Below are 20,970 nucleotides of genomic sequence, written 5' to 3'. Positions count from 1 at the left end.
GTGCTTGTGGTCATACATATGCATCTCGCGTCCAACATCCCCAACAGGTTAATAAATTAACATCACACAACAACACAGGGTGACCATTCTTCCCCTTGAGGAGAGCCACCACCATGAGTGATGTTGTGCGCTCACCTCACTCTGATGGAAGGAGAATTTGCACATGAAGGACAGTGTTACTTTCAGCATATTTTCAGCTTGAGCACATGCACACGACTGCAGTGTAGCCGGGAATGAGTTCCTGCAGCGAGGAAAGGCTTTTAGTCCTCAAGGGGTGGGGGTCTCGTGGATGATTCTGGCAGATACACTGCACAGCTGTAGAAACCATCAGGGCACGCTCACAGCTTTTATTTTTCTCTGCTGATGATTCGACATTAAAGAGCTGGGTTTTGATCATTCACTTTCATCTCATCTTTCAGGATGAGATTATCCACGTTAATGATTCCTGAGGTGGAACAAATGACATAGCGAAATTAATTTTAGGCAAAGGGAGGCAGAGGTTAGTTAAACCATGCTCAGTGAAGAGGCTTTCCATGAAAAGCACTGACAGTGGTTGTGGTTACGCTACCTGCGAGAGGCAAAAATATCTGGGCCACCAAAGCTTGGTGTTTTGCCACTGTTGAATGGTCTTTGGGGAAAAATAAAGTTTAAAATGATGCAGTGGAGGAAAGAAAAAGAGTTGAACATCCTTTCATTTTTCTTTCCCTGACTCCAGACTCTGGGAGTAAAAGCCCACTCCTGCACAGGCTGGCTGCTTCTTGTCAGACAAGTGCCACCTGCTGGTAAAAATCCCAACCATAAGCATTTCAGTGCTACCAATTTTTTATAGACCCCAGATGAATCTCAGATATTTTCCATGTTGTAATTCTCAGAGGCCATGAAAACGGAGCACTAACAGAAACCAATAAGAGTTGAATTTAGGATAGAAAATGTGCGTCTAATCATGGAAACAATAAACTGCACACACATTCTATTGCTCACAGAGCTTTTCTATGAGAGATGGAGGTATTGGAAGAGAGGTGCCACTTCATTCTGAAACTTCGTGTGTAAATCTACAAAAGCTTGTTTTTCTGTTTCGACACAGGACTCAACATTGTCTGTCTGTGTATATGTGTGTGTGTGTGTGTGTGTGTGTGTGTGTGTGTGTGTGTGTGTGTGTGTGTGTGCACTCCAGAGATTCACTGCAGGGAACATTAATCACTGATGTCTTGATTAGTCCAGATTAACAATGTAGGTCTGATGCTGTTCAGAGGTGCAAGACACACAATGCACCGGGGTCACAGAATAAAAAAATAAATCAGCATAGCGGCATATTTATAAAGCTTGGGTGTGTAACATTAATATGTAAATATATTATAGGTGGCCTAGAGCAATGCACAACAGCTGAGTGCTGTGTCTCTCATAAGCAAATAGATGTGAAAACGCATAAATAGGGAGAAAGGTCCAAGTGGAAAGGAAACAGAAACTTGCTTTTTGTAATTGAATCTGCTTTGGTTGCAGTTTAGTGTAGTACAGTGTCATTCTGATTATTGCAACTGCATTAACAGGCTCGATCATATGTATTAAACACACAGAGAGAGGTCAGCAATCTGTATCGGAGCCCCTTCTCTCCAACTTGGCATTTACATGACAAACGTTATTTATCGCCATGATTGGAAATACTATGTACATGAGACCGACTCACCTTCTTCCGGGGCTGCCATTTCATCATATTTGTAAACCAAAATTGAACAGCATTAAGATATTATATGAGAAGGGAGTGTAGATTCAAAGAAATCCAGAGCGCGAGTCATGCCGCCTCCCGACTTCCTTCGCTCTTGCAGCAGATTTTCTCCAAGAAGCGACGCATGGTGATGTGGTGCTGGGAGTCTCAGCTTTGCGGCAATTTAACTGGGCAGACGGCGCAGTCCACAGGAACCACACGCCGGTTAAATCCACAGTTGGGCTCGGGGAATACAATCAGAGACGCATGCTGTCGACTGACAAATGTTCAGGGTGAAGGTTCCTGTGCGTAAATCCCCCCCAGAAAAGTGCGAGTCCGGTATGAACCCACTCTTCAGTCGACGCGCAGTGATCGGCGCCTCCAGGACCAATCCAGACTGTGTGTTAGGAAAAAATATATTCTTAAACTTTTCAAGAGTCGTCCTTGTGAGAAGGCTACACCGTCAGAAAGAAGCCGAGGCAGAGAAACAGTGTCCAATCTGTTCTCTTTGGTTCAGAGGAGACGCTTGAAGACTGTGCCGAAACGAGGAAATATTCATCACAGTGGTCTGAAACGTTGCCGAACGCACTTTTCTAAGCGTTGCTGGAAAAACAGAGTCAAACACAGCCCGACGGAGACATGTAGGGAGATTACTTCCAGGGACAGGAGAGGAGGAGAGCAGGAGGAGAGGAGGAGGGGGTCCAAGCACCAAAAAAATCCCTGGAATTCCTGCGAGGAGCTGGAAGGAAATCCTGAATCCTGCAACAGCGACAGACTGGACTACGGCTCCCTGATCACTTCCTTCCCTGCGCTCCTGCAGCCTCGCAGTTTTTACAGACTTGGAGCAGTCGAACTGAGCCGAGCTGAGCCGAGCTGATCTGAGCGGGCAGGAGGCAGCAGGGTCATAGCGCCGCCGCTCACACATCTGCTGAAGAGAAGTGCGCCTCAAGTTTACGCACAGAGCTGTCGTCCAGACGGAAGCAGGGCTGAGGTGTGACGTGTTGCTCAAGGACACTTTTCCAGATACTGAGCCTCTGTACAGGCTCTGTAGCCACATGTCCCCATGTCGGTCCTACACTGAACATGTGAGAGACATGTTTCATTCGGATTTGCAGCTGGAACGTGTTCACATCTGGATCAAAACTAGATTTGGTTACAAAGTGAACGCTGCGAGTAAACTTTACACATAATTGTAGTTTAAATAGCATTTCGATGACAAAACTACAAGTGTAGTGGGTCTTCTAATAAATCTGCTTCAAATATAAATCAACCATAATCCCCCCCCCCCCCCCCCCCCCCCCCCCCCCCCCCCAGTACGGGTCAGGAAAGAAGACATTGTGGGGTTAATCTGTATCAGCGGACGTGTTTTTAGAACCCTACGCTAACCACCAGGGAGGTTATGATTTTTTAACCCAGTCCATTTGTTGTTGTTTGTTGTTTTGATTGTTTGTCAGCAGGATTTAACAAAAACAACTGAAAAGATTTCCACAAAACCTGGGGGAAAGGTGAGATATGGGCCAAGAAAGAACCAATTAAATTTAGGCATGGATCCGGGGAAAGGGGGGGGGGATCAAGGATTTTTTTCTCACTATCTTTAACATTGTTTCAAAGAGAATAATTCATGGATCTTGATGGAAAAAAAATCAGACACATTTGGGTGACTCATATCCATGAGTGTGTGTAATTTGGTCCAGCTTGATTGAATCTAAGGGGAATGTTTGGCCTTGGTGGAGGTACAGTTTGTGCTCTAAGTTTCATTCTAGTTCAACATCTAATGCCCATATTTATTTAATCTGGTCCATCATCTCTCACACCATTACAAATTCATTTGACACCCCTGTAAGAAACGCTTTGCTAAAATTCTAACATACTTTTTCCCCTAAGATCAAGTGCAGGATTCTTACAGATCTTCACTTCAGTGCATAACATTGCAAACTTGACTGACAATAAGGTCAGGAGGTCCATCTGCTCAACAGCTCTATGTAAACCATGCAACAATCTCACCACAGTGGGAGATTCAAATAACCTCATGCAGCAGTGCTCAATAGAGGCTGTTGTCCATGATTGTCATTTTTGTGGTTATAATTTGGATTCCTCCATAAAACAGACAAAGGACTGAGAGCCCCGGACGCCGGAGACAACTAAAACCCTGTTTATGCACGTCCCCTCATTCCACCCAGCTGAGAGCAGCTGTGACACGGAGTTTACTGCAATAATTCACCACACACAGCCACAGATACATAACCTTGTTTTTTGGGGGGGTTGGCTGAAATGAGAAAATATCTGCAGCGTTTCCATTGTTAAAAACTGACTTTTCATCATTAATTGTGGAAGCGGGCGGAATCAAATTCAAAACAGAGGGCATGGTTACTCTGGTGAGAACCCACTCACCACAGTCACTGCCACAGTGACAGAATGAAAACAGTTTCAAAACAGAGCTATCAGCAGTTAAAACAGATCGACTGGTGCCGAGCCCGGCCGCTGCGGCACTAAACCATGAGTATTTAACCGTGACAGCATTAATACAGTAACTGCATTACTGTGGATTCACCGGGAATTATCCCAAAGTAAAAGAAAGGTGAATTAAAGGTGCAGTCGATATCGAGTGAGGTGAAATCAGTTTATACAATAGGCCTGTGATTTAAATTGGTTTAGGTAATGGACTCTATGGAGCTGCGAGTCGGTCAATAAACTGGCGTGTCTTCAGGGTCAGCAGGGCCGCAGTGCACCTACGGGTCACTCAGATAACAAAAGACAAGAAGGAGGAGGGTGACAGGCTGACATATGGCCTCATGGACAAACTCCTGCTGTGCACAGGGACTCCATGAGACACCCACTAATCCGCATGGATGAGCAGGAACAAAAATGTTTGACACTACCTCCAGAACCACAGCTGGCACCCAAGATGGATGACACACCGTGGTCAAGCGGCGCGATCAAAGGATGCGTTTGTAGTCAATCAGGAAGCGGTTATTGTTTCACTTGTGTTACACTATCTAGGTTTTGTTTCACTTGATAGTCGATGACACTTCATCACGTCTTTTTTCTCCCCTATGGCCGGCTGATTCCTGTTACACTATAGACACACACGGCACTAGAAGATACAATTTACATTTATGTTCTCTTTCAAGCGCACGCTCGCACTCAAGACACTTTAGTGGCAGCATCTAAAACAGGTTTACACAAGAGACGGCTTCATAAAAGGCCCGTGTGATGATCAATCAAAGGCCACTTCAGTGCGCTGTTCAGCGACAGTCTGTTCGTAGTGAAGCCTGTCATCTGGCATCTCCATACAGAAGCAGGGCTCCCTGTGCGTGCCTCTGCTTTCCCAATCAGAGCTGCACAGGAAATCGGACTCCGGCCTTCAGAGGGAAACAAAAACCCCCCTATTTCATTTTCCACAACTTGGAGCTGTTTGAAAAGTTTGTGCTTCTTTCTCTTGTTCTTGCCAATCATGCCCTAAAAAAATGTCTCCACCGTGTGTTCTGATCGGGGAGGAGGAGCCGGTTCCGTAAAGATACGTTACAAGGGACTTAGGGGTCAGGTTTGATTTAGAGTCATGTAAGTCAGACAGCTCCACAATAAATAACCACCGACTCGAGTTACGCAACAAGAAACGTCCCATCACCCCTCCTGCCAGCTATCAGAGCTGTGTTTTCAATGTCCTTCAGTGTCATTGAATGCTTTTTTTACGACTGACAAAAAGAGGAAAGCACGGCTGATTTTGTGGCGTGCTATAAATACTGTAGACCAGGCAACGACCAGGGAAATTGTTTTTAGAGGTACCAGTAATGCTTCAGGAATGCTACCGCCATTGCTTCAATGAATCACAAAAAAATTTCAGTTAAAGATGTCCTTGTAACCGTTAAATTTTCTCTGCTGGAATGAACAGAGGCGAGCAGCTAAGAGTTTGTCCGCTTTAATTCTCCGACACGTGGCAAATCAGTTTCACATAAAGGTAGCCGAGAATGTGTTTGAACTGAAATTTAACTTCATGAAATCATCCCCTCTGATGCGGGCCAATACAGTTCTCTGCACAGATGCTCATTTGCTTACACGGATCTGTCTGCTCGCCTCTTTATTAGTCCATATGATGTAAAAAGTGCATCACCCACATGTCAGTAACAGAGGCTGTTCGGAAGAGAAATGAAAACTGTCAGAAAGGCTTTTAAAAACAGGTGCAACCCTCCAAAAAGCTCTCCCGCCTGTCTGAGAGTAATTTAGACTCTCTTCAGTGGAGTGTCGCTGTGCGCTGTCTGTACCCCCCCCCCCCCCCCGTTTGAATTAGCAGCAGCCTTCTAATTACAAGGGCTTCAGTTTCAAGGCTCGAAATTCACAGAGTACAGAGATACAGCATGTACCCAAATGTAATATATGTGCAGAGCCATATGCAAGAACCTATGAGAATACACCATAGACTGTATACAAGGATGCACGACATGACTGCTCACAAAGCATCTACATCGCCCCATTTAATATCGCTGGGCGGGGGGGGGGGCCTCGCTCACCTCGCCACTTGCCTGGTCAGGTACCACACCTCATCGCTGAAGAGATGCATATTAATGAATATAATATTATACCATATATTATAACACCTATTATATATTATACTATATTATAGGGTATATTCAGCTTTATTATAGGTTGTATGCATGTATTTACTTATTTATCTTATTTTATTATGATCATTATTATTATTTACTTATTTATATTTGTTTTGGTAACATACATAAAATACCGTCATATATTTATAACTACCAGAATACAAACACCACATCCTTTCGTCTCTCCACTCCACATTCCTCACTTAAGACCACAGCTTGTCCCAGCCAATTAAACATGGACATGTACCATGGACTCACACACACACACACACACACACACACACACACACACACACACACACACACACACACACACACACACACACACACACACACACACACACACACACACACACACTATTTCATTTCTACTGAAGAAACTCTTTTTTCACTAGATTATCATAGATATCACTTTAACTGCATTATGTTATGTCTGTCTTATCTTTATGTACATGTATCTGTGTTTCTTGTCTATCTTGTATGTCACTTTCTGTTATCATCATTTCACAAATATTTAAAAAGAAAAAAATATACACGTATATATACGTATATAGGTATATAGGTCATTAACCTCCATGTTAGTGGATGGGACATACACCAAACCGTTGCTCCTACAGATAACACAACCGGCTGGGACCTGACCCGGTGCAGTACTCTGGCACAAACTCTATTTTGGCTTCACTTCTGCAAAGTGGGAGGAGGCAGAGGCGTGTTGTCCATCTTTGTGCGTACAGTCTTTTTTTTAAAGGCCTCAGTTGCATATGCTCCTGTGGACGATAGTAAACATATTAAAGATATAGACATTACAAAATCAATGGCAGTAATCCAACATTCGAACAAAGGAACCGGTCTTGAAGTCTCATTTGTTCTATTTCCAGCATGTAAATTCCCTAACATCAGATTCTAATTTACAGTGTTTGACAGAGTGCTTCCACAGTGAGACATGGCAGATGGATGAATCTGTTCTGAAATGCTTAACAACATTACAGTCATAAAAGTGTTAAACAGCACTGACATCCACCCTCTCCGTTGTCCCGTACATCACTGAAAACAAATAACCCTCATCAGAATTCATTCAGTCACCTCTTTTACACCGCTCTATTCTTGGATGATGTTGTGTCAGAATTTAGCCTGCTGTGGACTATGTGCACGGGGGGTGTGGGTGTGTGTGTGTGCGTGCATGTGCATGGGCGTGTGTGTCTTAGTTGGAGCTTGGTGTTGATTAAGTGTCTGGAGCCTGAGGGGGGATAATGAGAGCCTCTAATTAATGAGCCTGTGCATATCTCGGAGTCACAGGGCCCTATCTGCAGAGAACAACTCTACACACTTACACACACACGCACGCACACACATACACGTACACACCTCAGTGCACTGTGGGGATCTATCCGTACACTGCAAAGCATTTTCTCAAGGGAAGCCCAGCTGGGAGTGTGTCACTCCGGCTGCTGTCCTGATAAGTGTCCTCTAATCGGGATGGATAGGGGTTAGGGGGCCCTACTGTGAAAAGGTCACACGCACTGACCACCCAACGTGCCCCGAGCAAAGGCTGATGTTACGGGCCTGAAAGCCATTCCAAATCTTGTTTGTTTGCCGGGTCCAGTCCGCGGGGAGCAGAGCGGTTCATCTCGAGAGCAGGCTCCTGGCAGGAGGAAGAGCGACTCAAAACACTCACTGACACCAGGGTGAATCAGTCGGGATGGTGTTCAGCTGGAGGCATCACTACTCACTGTGCAGTTTAATAAACAGTTCAAACACTGTGCTGATTTGGTCCAGACTAACAAAAGGTCTCTTTTTTCAGTTCAGCCTCTGGTGGTCAGGTGGTTGTACTTTCAGCAGCAGGCAGAACACTGACACTGCCTAGAAGCACATGGAGGAACTGTCAAATAGCAAATATGACTGGCAGTCTTTCTGAGGGGGAAGTTGCTGCACTTGCTGTTTCCACTCTGGAACAGGAGTCTCTCAGCAAAGGAAGTAAATGTCTGCAGAGGATGTAGTTCAGTGCGGACGGATGAGTCGACATAATGTTCCACTTAAACACTACATATAGCTGTTCCTTACCTCCTACTGACAGTATCAGAAACTGTCTTTTAACTATGTTGTTTCTCATCCTTAACCAAGTGATTATTACTGTCACCATGACAACAAAGGTCCCCTAATAAACCAAATCAATAGCCCCCTTTGAACCAAGTCATGGTCTTTCTCCTACAGTGACCAAGATGTTTTAGGCGCTAACCCTACTGCTGTAATGGCAAGCAAATCGTTTTATTCTCAAACAGCAATGTCATTCAGACAAAAGTGGCATCAGATCAGAAAATACATCTTTTCTTGACCAACAGCATGTTCATTTGTGGATCATCTTGGAGAACTTGAGCATATGGCTTTCTACAGGTAGTTGTGACACAGGCTGCAGTACAGGAGGATTGGTGATACAAAACAGGAATTTAACAAAACATCTCCATCCATCCATCCATCCATCCATCCATCCACTGCTTATCCATGGTCACATGGGTAGTGGGTGGGGGGCTGATGGAAGAAGCCTGGAGAAAACAGAGAAAAGCCATGCATACACAGGGAGAACATGCAAACTCTGCACGGAAAGCTTTTGGACCTTCTTGCTGTGAGGCTACAGTGCTAACCACTGCACCACCATACCGCACAGACATGCTGTATAATTAAAACAATGATACGGAATAAATGTATCACTGTTAATCACTAAATTAATCAATCCGTTTCGGGTTCTTTTATTTCTTTCGCTCATGGTTGAGCACAACTCCAGGAAACAAATGAAGAAAAGGACGATTGCCACAACAGAAGAGGAGCTCGAGACATAAATCAATCTCTCATCTAGACCGCTTATCCTTCTGGGTTGTGAAGGTCCCAGCAAACATTGGGCGAGAGGTGGTGTACCCCCTGGACGCAAGACATAAATGATGAAACTATCTAAAAGATTTAATTTTAGCTGATGCCTAGGTAAATATATTCACATCATTTGTATAATTATCTGCACTTATTCTTCCTCATTACTGACAAATGTACTATTGGTAATGTCTAGACAAGAAAAATAATTGATGGAAGTTACAGAAATACTGACTAGTTATAATTTAATTCAGCTAGTTAAGTTTTCATTATGTCCTGATGAAGCCAAAAGTCAATCCTTATAGTTCGAAAGAAAAAGCATAAAAACCCTATCTGTGTTTTGTTAGGTTATAATGAAAATGCTATTGAAAGCTCGTTTCTTTCAGAGTATTACAGTGTTTTAACAGTGATTCTTCACAGCGTGATTAAGAGATATGATTATGATCTTTTTATTGTCTTCAAGTCCCATCCCCTAATTCCCCCTTATTTCCTTATTATTCTCCCAATTACACCAATGAACAAGAGCTTCTTTATCCACTGGAGTCCCTCACACAATGGATTTGCGTGAAGACATCAGGCAAAGAGAGGGACCTTTGCTTTAGAGACGTGTTTAATAATTCAGTGGTCTTGGACATGGATGAAACAGGCTCCAGCATATTGTTTAAATCAGGCCGACAGTTAAATAGGCGCTGGGGTTTGACGTCTGCGGCAGGATCAATAATAACAGCGTTGCCACATTCTCCGACGCATGAGACAGAGAGAGATCCTGTGTGGTCCTCCTCGGCCGACGCACTAAACATAGAGGTGGTTCAGGACAATGAATTCAGATGTGTTTGTGTCTGTCTGCTTCCACGAACACACACGAACACACACGAACACACACAAAATCATGCGGTCAGACCCACCCATCTCAAGGCCCTCATTTAGAAAAACCCCAAAACCAAACTCATGCCTCTCTTTTTCAATTACCGTTCTTCCCGCTGTCGTCACCACACCAAATTCATCTGAATTCTCCCACAGTCTCTCTTCCCCCCCCCCCCCCCTTTCTCTCTCATATCAAATGTATCCATGTGTTACCATCACAAACACACACCCACACCCATGCACACACACTGAAATTTGGTTATCATAATGAGCACTTTAAAGCATTAAAGCCACAGTTTATGACTGATGATCTCTGGAACAGGCTTCAATTAATAGCAAATAACTGCACAAATATTTAACTAGGTCTAAGATCCTCTGCAGCGCCTCGTTTGGTTTGCTGCGGTTGTTAAAATGCTGATTCATAAAAGCTATAAGTGTGGCTGAGCAGAAGCCAGACACAGTTTCCTTTTGCATTAAATAAACAGTTTTCCTTCCCTTCGATGATCATACTATAATAAATGCTCCTGGAGTATTATGCCAACCACAGCTCTTCATGCCCTTAATAATCTAACCCTGTGAGAGTGCATCAAATGTGAATTAACCCTTTTGAAGTGGAGTTAGGGGCAGGGGGAGTGATGCACAGAAAGATTCAGAAATGAATCAAACCCTTCGCAAAGTATCGAAGGAGAAGAAAATGAACACAGAGTTACACAACATACTGTAGCATGAAGCCAGACGCTCCATCGGGTACCTGTAGTTTCTGGTCGCCGTTGAGAAGGGATTAGGCCAGTCCACTCCTCAAAGCACTCGGAGTTCAGATCAAAGGGGTTAAAGCAGGATTAGGATTAATCTGTCTTGGTAGAACAGGTGTTAATCCTTTAAATTAGCCATGGAGCACAAGCAGGCCTCTCTTTCATCTCAACACCTGATTTATGGGTTGGAATATAGAGAGCTACCAGGAAGTACAGCGCTGCTGTTGCCCCATTAGAATTAGTTGTCCTCCCTCACCCTGGCTGCTCAGATAACAGGCCCCTCTCTCATGTAACAGCAAGATGGCTTCATTTGCATGCAGCCAGTGTGTTTTTGAGAAGGTGGCTGAGTCAAACAGCTATGCTCCCTGCTTCCTTTCAAACGAGGGTTACGTAAGGCGCACTTTATGATTTGTGATCCTTCATTAATGGGTAGCTTACAGGATGGCCTCGGGCAAGGTGCAGCGAACGCTTCCCAAGAAATAAGACAGCACCGTGCTATTGATACACGTCATGTAGCGGCTCAGGAGCTGATGTAGCGGAAGAAAGAAGACGCAGGAGGTTTAACTTCACTCCAAGGACAGAAACTCTCCAGTCCTTTCTGATCAAACTCTTCCAACACACGCCGCCTCTCACCCCCACCAGCTTCCTCCCCTGCTGTCAAACCTCCTCATCATCAGTTTGACTTTTCTAGTCAGATCATCTTCACCCCACCCCAGCACAGCCTCCTGTCAGCTATTAGTCTGCAAAGAAACTGTGTAAGAGCGCTGGGACCAAAACTACACTCACTAAACACTAAACACTAAACTGAGTCTCAGGCCACATTCATATTACTATTTTCTCGTAAACAATATCTGTCACCACCATCGTTTGGGCTCCATTTCAGTTTTAAATCCTGCCCATACTAACACACCTGAAAATGTATATCACGTGACCACTCACGTACACCGGTGCCGATGTCAACAGGAATTACTTAAATAATAGCGCATCTCCTACGCATGTAAACAGTTGTATCATTGTAAAAAGCAGAATTTAACTGCACAACAGCTGTTAGCAAAGACAACAGAGTCAGCAACGCTTTTAATTGATTATTCATGTTGCGTTCTACACTGGTAGACATGGCTAATGCCAGCTGTTTTCTTCTGGAAGGGGGTCATGTGATAGGAGCCTGACGAATCAGCAAAGGCTAGGTTGTGACTGAAAAGACCCAATCAGCAAGAAGCTGTAAGAGTCTATGGCATCTTCATTTCTGCCTGTCCAGACTAAAACGCTACACCAGAGTTTTCACACTAAAAACGGGGCCAGCAGCGTTTCCAAACTTCTCAGTTTTAGTGTCTTTGTCTTTGCTGAAATAGTGTAGAAACCAGACGTATCCATAGCGGGTTAGGGTTAGGGTTAGTAGTAGTTGATCTTTTTTTTAACAAAAACGTAGTAGTGTGGATGTAGCGTAAATATGCACTAAAGCTGAAGAATCCAGGACTGTCAGTCCACCTCTTCCCACAGAGCTGCTGTCTGCTGCTGCAGTCCCCAGTTTGGTCAGTGGGTTTTCCCCAGCCCAAGTCTCTGGTCCCAGCCTATAGACCCTGCCATCTGGCTGGTCTGGTAACAGCCGGCCCCTCTCCCCTGCTGTCCTGTTGAAGACAGGAAATCGACCCACGGAAGGTCAAGCCAGACTAAGATGGCCAGAAAGAGAGAAAGAGGGAGAGAGACCAGTAGATGGGCTACTGAGAAGGGATGAGGAGTGACAGATAAACTAATGGATGAGAAAGAAAGTAAGAGAGGGACTGCAAGAGACAGAAAGGACGCCGCTTCCTTTCACACTCGGTGTGACTCAGTGACTGATGAATCCTTCTGTCTTTGCCTCCATAGAGAGTGTGTGTGTGTGTGTGTGTGTGTGTGTGTGTGTGTGTGTGTGTGTGTGTGTGTGTGTGTGTGTGTGTGTGTGTGTGTGTGTGTGTGAAAGCACGTATACTGCATGTGAGCATGTGTGCACGCATGAATACAATCCCGCCTTTCTCAAACAGATCATGACAGCTCACAGCCGGAACGGAATCTTCATTTACCCACAATTCAGCAGTAATTTGCAGATTCTCAGCAGGACTTCCAGTATGGATGACCATTTGGAAGGTCATTAGAAATGTGGCACACGGGAGACGCTTCTGTTCTTCAGGCCACAATGAGAACACCAGAGTAATTAGGTTTCCATCACGATGACACTGTAAAGAATGTGAATTTGTTTAATCTTGGATCATCCTCGAAATAAGACTTAGGGAAAAAAGTGTGTGAATCACACCACCCGTTGAGTTCTTTCCATCCCAGCGTGAAACCATTCTCTTCATCTTGAATAGCAGTTCTCCTGCTCGTCCATGCATATTGGAAAGCATGAGAAATCAAGTAGAACATAAAACAGCGCTGTCTTGATTTCCTCTGGTATTTAGGTGCTATGCAAATCAAAGACCTCAAAGATCTTGTAATGTAAAAGTGTATATAGCCTAGTTATTTCATTTTACCTCACAAAATGTGTAATTGTTAGATATTGATCAAGACCAAAAGGTTCAATGCTCACTGAGATTCTTAGCAGAAGTCTCTCGGGCAACAAATCAAATGCAGCTTTGAACCGAGCTTTAAAGATTTATAAAGAAACCACAATGTCAAAGAGATATTTTGCTCCAATGAAAGTAAAATTCCTCAAAGTTCAAAAAAATATATCTTTATCTAAAGTTACAAAAGGTTTGCACTGACTTTTTCAAAGGGCCATCTACGTCACCACTCATACTAACACACAGCTCCTCCAAGGCCAAACAGTCCAATGTGTCTGTGGGAAGTCGTCAGATAATCTTCAGCAAACTGCTCAAACTCATAGATGTCAACACCACCAATGCACTTTATATATCGGCCCGATACATTATCGCCTCGTTAATGGGAATTTTATTTTATTATTTCTTGATCGGTTAATGAAATTATAGCCGATAAAACGTCCGATAAACACAGCATGTGAGGTCGTGCTCATGACGTCCTACATCCGCCCGTGTCCATAACAGCGAAATGTTCACGTCGGAACTGAAAAATAGCGGCGCCGGTGGGGAAGTTTTTCACACTTTCTGAGAGGGACTGTAGGATTGCAATTTGCAACAAATGTGCAGAGGTTCCGAGAGGGGGAAAAACATTTGCAAGTTTTAACACTACCAATCTCATAAGTCACCTTCAAGTCCGTCATCGCGACAATGATGTATGGCAAGAATACGAGGCGCTTGCAGCCAGCGTTAGAATTTTTTTTTTTTAAAAAGGCTAAAGCGAGTGTAAGTGCAGCAGTGCTTATCCAGCAGGCATTTGAGAACTGCAGGAAGTTTACTAGATAGAATTAATGACAGAATCGCGGAATTTATCGCTCTTGATGACCAGCTGTTTACCGTTGTAGAAGACGAAGGTTTTCGCCGGCTAATGGCACGTTTTGAGCACGGACATATGGACCTCAGACGTCTGTCAGTGAGTATGCTTAGTGTGACGGCTCAGTGGCTGGATGATGATTTTCAATATGTGCTGGAGTGTTCCGGCTCGCATACAGCAGCCTTTCATTTCAAGAGCCTTCATTTTTTAATGAAAGATCCACTTTATATTTTGTTTCAACTACTTGTGTTTAATAATTGACATTTCTGTTCAGAGATATTGTCAGTGGGTTTCATTTATTTAGAATTTGTATTTATTATTTCCAAAATCTACTCAGTTCATCCTTGGGTCCAAGTGAATATTTGTGCCAATATCGAAGAAATTCCCTCAAGGCATCCTTGACACATCCTGTTCACTGGAATGGGACGAACGGGCAGAGAACCCGAAAAAATAATGCCACCGGCATGTCTTTGGTGGTGGGAATAAAGGATTTACTGTTTTCACTCTTGTTAGTTAGCATGACATTTAAAATTGTCAAAGAAGTTCATCAACTTTTCAGCCTTTTTTTAAGCTCTGGAAAATGACCAGGAAACGGGGTCCAGCCTTTGTGCTGTTTGCCTTTCACAGAGGAGATTCTCCTGTCAGATGCTTTCACAACAGCACAGAAATCTCCAAAGAGATTTTCTTTTTGTTATTTATTTTTTTATTTAGCATCCATCAAAGCACCTACTCCCTCGTGGTGAAATAATGTCCTGCTGTGTTTTCACATGGGCCTGTTCCGATAATATCCAGAGTTTTTACTCAGGTGCCTCTGACTCAGACATCTGTGTTCTCACATGGAGCCCCGACTGATCATTTCAGGAGAATGTCCGGAGTTTAGTGCATGTCTGTGTCTTTTAGTCACTGTGAATAAAATACCAGAGATAGAAAAATGCTTCCAAATCTTAGGGTTGTGGTCAAAAAGTGACAAGCAGAGATTTCTGTGTTGCCAGTGTCTCCATTTTCTTTTCCATTGACATGTTGACCTTCACTGGTCTGACAGCAGTGATAGAATTCTTCCCTGATACACTCACCTGATATTGTCTGAGTAAATGCAGATTTAAGTGTGAAGCCAAAGCGCGGCACAGAGGAGCCAGCATCAGCAATTTTGAGCGCAGGTTAGTTTCTCTCTGACCCTCATTCTTTTCTTCACTCTCAGTCTCTCCATCTCTGTCTCGCAGTCTCCTTCCCCCCCCCTCCCCGAGCCGGCCAGGACTTCTCTGTCCTTCATCCTCATTCTATTTCATGCCTCGTCCTTCTCTCGCTCCGTCCTCATCCATCAACACACGCCCGCACGCTGTGCTGCATACCCCCACCCCCCGACACACACACACCACACCTAGTATCCAGCCTGGCCGGATACAAATACAGCCTTCACTGCTGACACACTCGTCTGTGACTCATCACTTAATCGGACTCTGTTTGGCATTCATCACATTACAACATCTCTGTCACTGTCCAGCTGAAACGCCATCAGCAAAACAGTGACTCAAATCAGACCTATTTTATTTCTTAACTCCATCATGGTGAGAACACGTGTGCTGACCCATAACTAAAGGCTGCACATTGTTATGATACATGCAGCGGAGGTTGATGTGAACAAAATCTACCATCACAGCTTTTTCCCAGCACGGCCTTCCTGATCCCTCCTCCCTCTTCTCTCTCTTCTCAATGTAATGAATCAAGCAAATGGGGGAGAAGGAGGGAGAGATTTCAGTCAGTCTCTTCTTCAAGGCAATCATTGTGTTGTCAACATGACGGACGCAGCAACCACCTGCACTCATTTGACTGGACAACTCAGTGGGAAGCCGGATGGCAATGTATTGCACTTCAGAAAAACTTGAGCTGGTTTCAATTGTGTTGTTTGTTTGTTTTGCTAGATACTCACGCTCTGCACTCTACTGTATATGTGCATTATTGTTTCATGCACTGCTATTGTCAATGTAAACATATAATTACAGTGCATAAATACTGTATGGGTCCGATTTTGATTCCACAGGTGCCAGAGAGCAGGAATACCAGGAAAACCAGGTCTCAGTGCAACCAGAAGCCCGGTGGAGCCCATCTACTGGCCTTTCCTGTAAACAGGCCTCGCCTCAGGACTGTTTGATGTGGTTGGAGGGGAGAAAAAGAAAAAGGCCACGGGATGATGTAATTCTAGTGAAGGCTGCGTTTGAGAGTTGCAGAGTTTCCAGGCCGCGTCCCGACTGCAGCTTCCCACACCCCAGCACCTCTCAAAGGGGCTGGGCATCCTTCAACTCTCCCCCTGAGGAGCACAGCAGCTGTGTAGATGCTCTGTGTGCATCAATTATCCATTGTCTTTCATCACGCTCACTACTCGCAGTGTGTGGTCCGTGCGGAGATAAGCAAAATGATGTAATGCGCGAGAGCAAGCAACTATAATCCCAATACTTTGTCGACTACATGCGCGCTATACATAGAGAGAACACAGTCATGAAAAACATACAATTATCAAGAAGATACAATCTGTGAAAGTTCCCTGTGTTTTCCTAAGGGTAAAAACAAAAATACAATAATAATTTATAAAACAGAACTAAACTAGGATTAGAAAATATACCTCCCAAGGAAGCAGACTAGATCTGATGATACAGAAACTGAATTTCACTGCCAAGTTAAAACTATCAGCATTACGACACCGTGTAAATCAGCATCTGGCCTTCACAACCCACACTGACAAAAAAAAAACAACCATCCGGCGAGTCGACTCTCCGAGCGCATTAAGAGTGGATTATCTGCTCATTAACGACACAAATTTTATTAACACTTGTGTGTGGAATCAAAAGGTACGATAACTGGCATCACAGCTTCACCCGAGAGGTGCGATGTTCATTTTCACCTTCCACTTGGGATGAGTGCTCCACAACAGGCTGAGCAGAAGTGGTGCTTGAGCAGCGATTACTACAGTAAATGGCATCTCAACAAGAAGTGGATTTAGGGATGAAAGGGGGGGATTTTCTCATCAAATGTATTCACCATTCAGGCTTTTCTGTTCCGTTGGCTTTATCAGAGACCCTCTTAACCGCAGAGAAATGTGAGTCGCATTGAGGCAGAAAGAGGGAGAAGCCAACGCTTTCAAACCAGCACCCAAATACTCAGTGATTTCTAAGAATGCGAACGTGCATTACACCTCTCTGAAATGTGAAGAGAGCGCACTGTCTGTAAACACTTTCATTGTTCAGTGTTGAGCCTCCATCAGGCTCCACTGATGAGCTGTGACCGAGGCATTAAGAGCAGGGAAGGTATTGGGACCGAGTGGAGTCTGGACGTGGCATGACTACAGTGACATGAAGGGCGAGGACCCCGATCACACCTGGGACTGACATCCATCCTGTGTGATGCGATATTATGTGGTCAGCGCTAAATTCAGGTCTGAGCGCACCCAAATGTGTCGGGATTTCCTACCACTCAAACCACATTCACAGGTGGTGTGGGACATGTGAGGCCACATTCTAATTGCTGTTTGGACGCAAATGCGTCCTGGGCCACATATGGGGGACCGTCCACTCAGCTGACGTCCTCTGACCCACTACAATTTCCCAATGAAACCGTGTCCATACGTTAGTTTGTTTGTGGCCACCACCACAATATCAACATTGATCAACACATTATTTCAGTTTTTTTCATACGCGTAATGTTTTTCTTCATAGCAGATCTGTGAGCTGCGTATTAATTCCTTCATTCAGTCCCTCCCGACTCCACTCGCTTTCTTAATGTTTCTCTCTCTCGCTTTTGCAGACACACGACAACACAAACACACACGACAACACAAACACTGGGACATCGGACACATCTGTAAACTCAGATTAGGTTAAAAACAACATTATTTGGCCGAACACAAATGACATGCAGAATTATTTGTTTCAGGTGTGAACTGACAAACTTAACTTAACTCCACTTGTGATCCAATCTCTCAGGACAGATGTTAATCAGACGAATTAGATGTTACCAGGTCTGAGTGATTGTGTATTCTCAAGTCCTGACTGTTGGACACTTGGAGACCATTCTGCCAGGTTATGTTTGTATCAGTGAGAGCTGTCAGCGTGTTCCCTGGTGAAAGTGGATATATGCATGTGGACCACAATGTGGAGGAGAGCAGTGATGTGTCCACCTGAAGTTTGGCTTGCATGCACCAGAGGTGGAGTAGCTTCTTGCTATGCAGATCCTCAACAGTTCTGTAAAGAGGATAACTGGCTTTGCAGCACTATCAGCCCATCCAGATGGTATACAGGGCAGCTTTGACAGTCCAGAACAAGCTCTCCAGCTGCTCTGCCACCCCCCAAATCTCCCTGACCTAAATCTGCTGCTCTCGAGCAGAGAAGAGAGCCGAGGAGTGGACCCCATAACTTCCCACTCAACACAGGGCAATTAAATCCCTCTCTGATGAAGCCTGAATAGACACTGCTGTCCTTTGACAAGTCAGATGAATGTATGTGATGGTAAAACTCACTTCTCTGTTTTACATTTTACAGATGAAATATACAAGTGAAGCTTGCTGGATAAAATATGCTGAAGTGTGGGAACCCCTTCGGCAAATGTTGGTTTTTGAACTGAAAAGAAGTAAATACAACCCCTGCAGCAAAGAGAAATTACAAAATTTACTTTTCTTGAACACTGCACATCTGCTGGGTAGAGAGGCGAATCTTCCTGCTGCGAAGGAGCTGTAGGAAGGTTTAGCTGACACAGGGGCGGTGATGTACTGTTCCAATGTGCACAAACAGAGTCTAAATGGAAGAGTCATCACAGGGAGACCTTGGCCGTGAGCTCATCACAAAAGTCAACACTTTTTTCCGTGTTTTTCTGTTTCAGACATGTCCACGGGAGGATCTCCAGAGAATTGGGTCTGGACTTTCTCCTTAGTTTGTCTTTCACACATGCACAAAGCACCTGAACACTCCTGCTGTGTTTTAACATTGGCTCCTCTGGATTTTTTGCAAACTTTATACCAGGGGGATAGACGGAGATAGTCTGCAGTAACTCTGGAGGCTCTCACTCGAACATTTGCATTCACACATACACCTCCTCCTGAGAAACTATAGAGGATCTCGGCTGTTCAGTGCATGTCTGAAAGCAGCTCAAATCAAGCTGCAAATCAATATCTAGCACAAATCAATAGAACAACTGATAAATGGGAAAAGGGAATTGGGGAGGGGGTCGGGTTGGAACATCAGGGGGGAAATATTCTGCTGGTTTCAGTGGAGAAGAAGGAACACTGTACATAGAGGGAAGACTGGATTTAATGATGTCAGCAAATTCTGGATACAAATGTCCTGAAGTCAGTCGAAAAAGTGAAAAGAGGCTGATTTCTACAGCAGGACATATAGAGGAGTTGTCTCAGAAAGAAAATTTAAAAAAAATCTGGTATACTTTAGCATAAATTGTCATCCTCATGCCATTAATCTTGTCTTGCCTGGACTCTTCATACTCTCTACAATGTGGACCACTTGGATCTTACACAATTATATCTTGATTGCAACATCTATTGCACTTCTGTCAGTCCTGGTAGAGGAATCCCTCACTTGTAACTCTCCCTGAGCATTTTGTTTTTCTTTAAAGTTTTTCTAACACTATTTGAGAGCTGAGGGTGTCAAGGATGTTGCACCTTGTACAAATTACAGTTACTCCCTATGAGGCCATTTGTGATTTGTGAATATGGGCTACATAAATAAAATGTGATTTTACTTTTGGCTGTTATCTGGTCTTACTCTGGAAATCCCTTAAACATATTTCACACTATTTCACCATAAACCTGTCAAAAACATGGAATGTCATCCCACTCGTGAACATTTAGCGTCAGGTTTTTGGAGCGCTTCGTAAATGTCTTCCTCATCTTATTCAAACTTCTGCTTGATTTAATGTGACGGGCCAGATGTGTTTGCTGCCCTCTGCACGACGAGAAGAGGCAAAATATATGATAATAAACCCAGAGCAGAAATTTGTAATTTATGTGCTCCAACTATTAAACTGAGAGCATAAATTATTCAATTGCGCACGCGGTTGTTTTTTTTCCTCTAGTAATAACCAACTGTGTATATATTATAGTATTATATTTATCAGTGAGATTAAACAACTCTGTCCGTAGTCTATGTTCATCCATCACCAACATTTTTAAAGAAGGCAAATTAAGTGGCTTTATTCTGTCAAGAGAAAAATATTATAAAACATATTTTCTAGGACACAGCAAAGCTAACAAAGTTCAGGTCGATTAATGAAATGCTAATTAAATTATTTCATCCTGCTTCAAGTGTAAAACTTCTACAGTTGTGCTCAGGAAGCCGCAGGTTAATTTGAAATCTGATTAATAAAGATAGAAGCTATACTCAGCTTTTTAAATCTAAGATCTTTTTAAGAGCATAATGAATGAAATGTCCGACCTTTGCAGTAACGTACGACAGACACGAAGGAATATTGGAGTCCCAGAAATATAATAACCCTTGATATTTATGTCTCCCAAAACAGTAAGTATTCATAGCCAACATTTCTCTTCTATAAATTTTAATGACAGACGTAGCATTAAATTAACAAAATTAAGACCCACCCAAACATATTTAAGACCTAAAATAGAATCTTTGAACTTATTTATGACATTTTAAATCTTGAACTATAGACTTTTTTAAGACCCTGCCAAAATCCTGTATAATGTGCCAAAGTCTCAAACTACAACAAATGACCCAGTCAAGGAGAGTGCAGAGCGAAAGTGTCAAAATATATTTGAAGCATCCATCTATACCAGCACTGCCATCTGACA

The 20,970-nt window shown here is 43.6% G+C and overlaps 1 protein-coding gene across 3 annotated transcripts in view; it reads right to left on the bottom strand.

The window, feature by feature from the left end:
• The window catches only part of LOC117767421 (tetratricopeptide repeat protein 28-like), a 183,112-nt gene that overhangs the window by 119,882 nt on the left and 42,260 nt on the right, over positions 1-20,970 (bottom strand). The window contains exon 1 of one of the 3 annotated variants that reach the window (XM_034595039.1): positions 1,685-2,609. The exons of the other annotated variants lie outside the window; for them this stretch is intronic. Coding sequence (XP_034450930.1) covers positions 1,685-1,711 — 27 coding nt within the window. The 5' untranslated portion in view covers positions 1,712-2,609. Of the gene's footprint in view, positions 1-1,684; positions 2,610-20,970 lie in introns of those variants that run through there. 3 annotated transcript variants of the gene reach the window in all.

Source organism: Hippoglossus hippoglossus, chromosome 9 (genome assembly GCF_009819705.1).
Source record: "Hippoglossus hippoglossus isolate fHipHip1 chromosome 9, fHipHip1.pri, whole genome shotgun sequence".
In the NCBI taxonomy this organism is placed as follows: Eukaryota; Metazoa; Chordata; class Actinopteri; order Pleuronectiformes; family Pleuronectidae; genus Hippoglossus; species Hippoglossus hippoglossus.
This window is presented reverse-complemented; position numbering and strand designations above follow the sequence as displayed.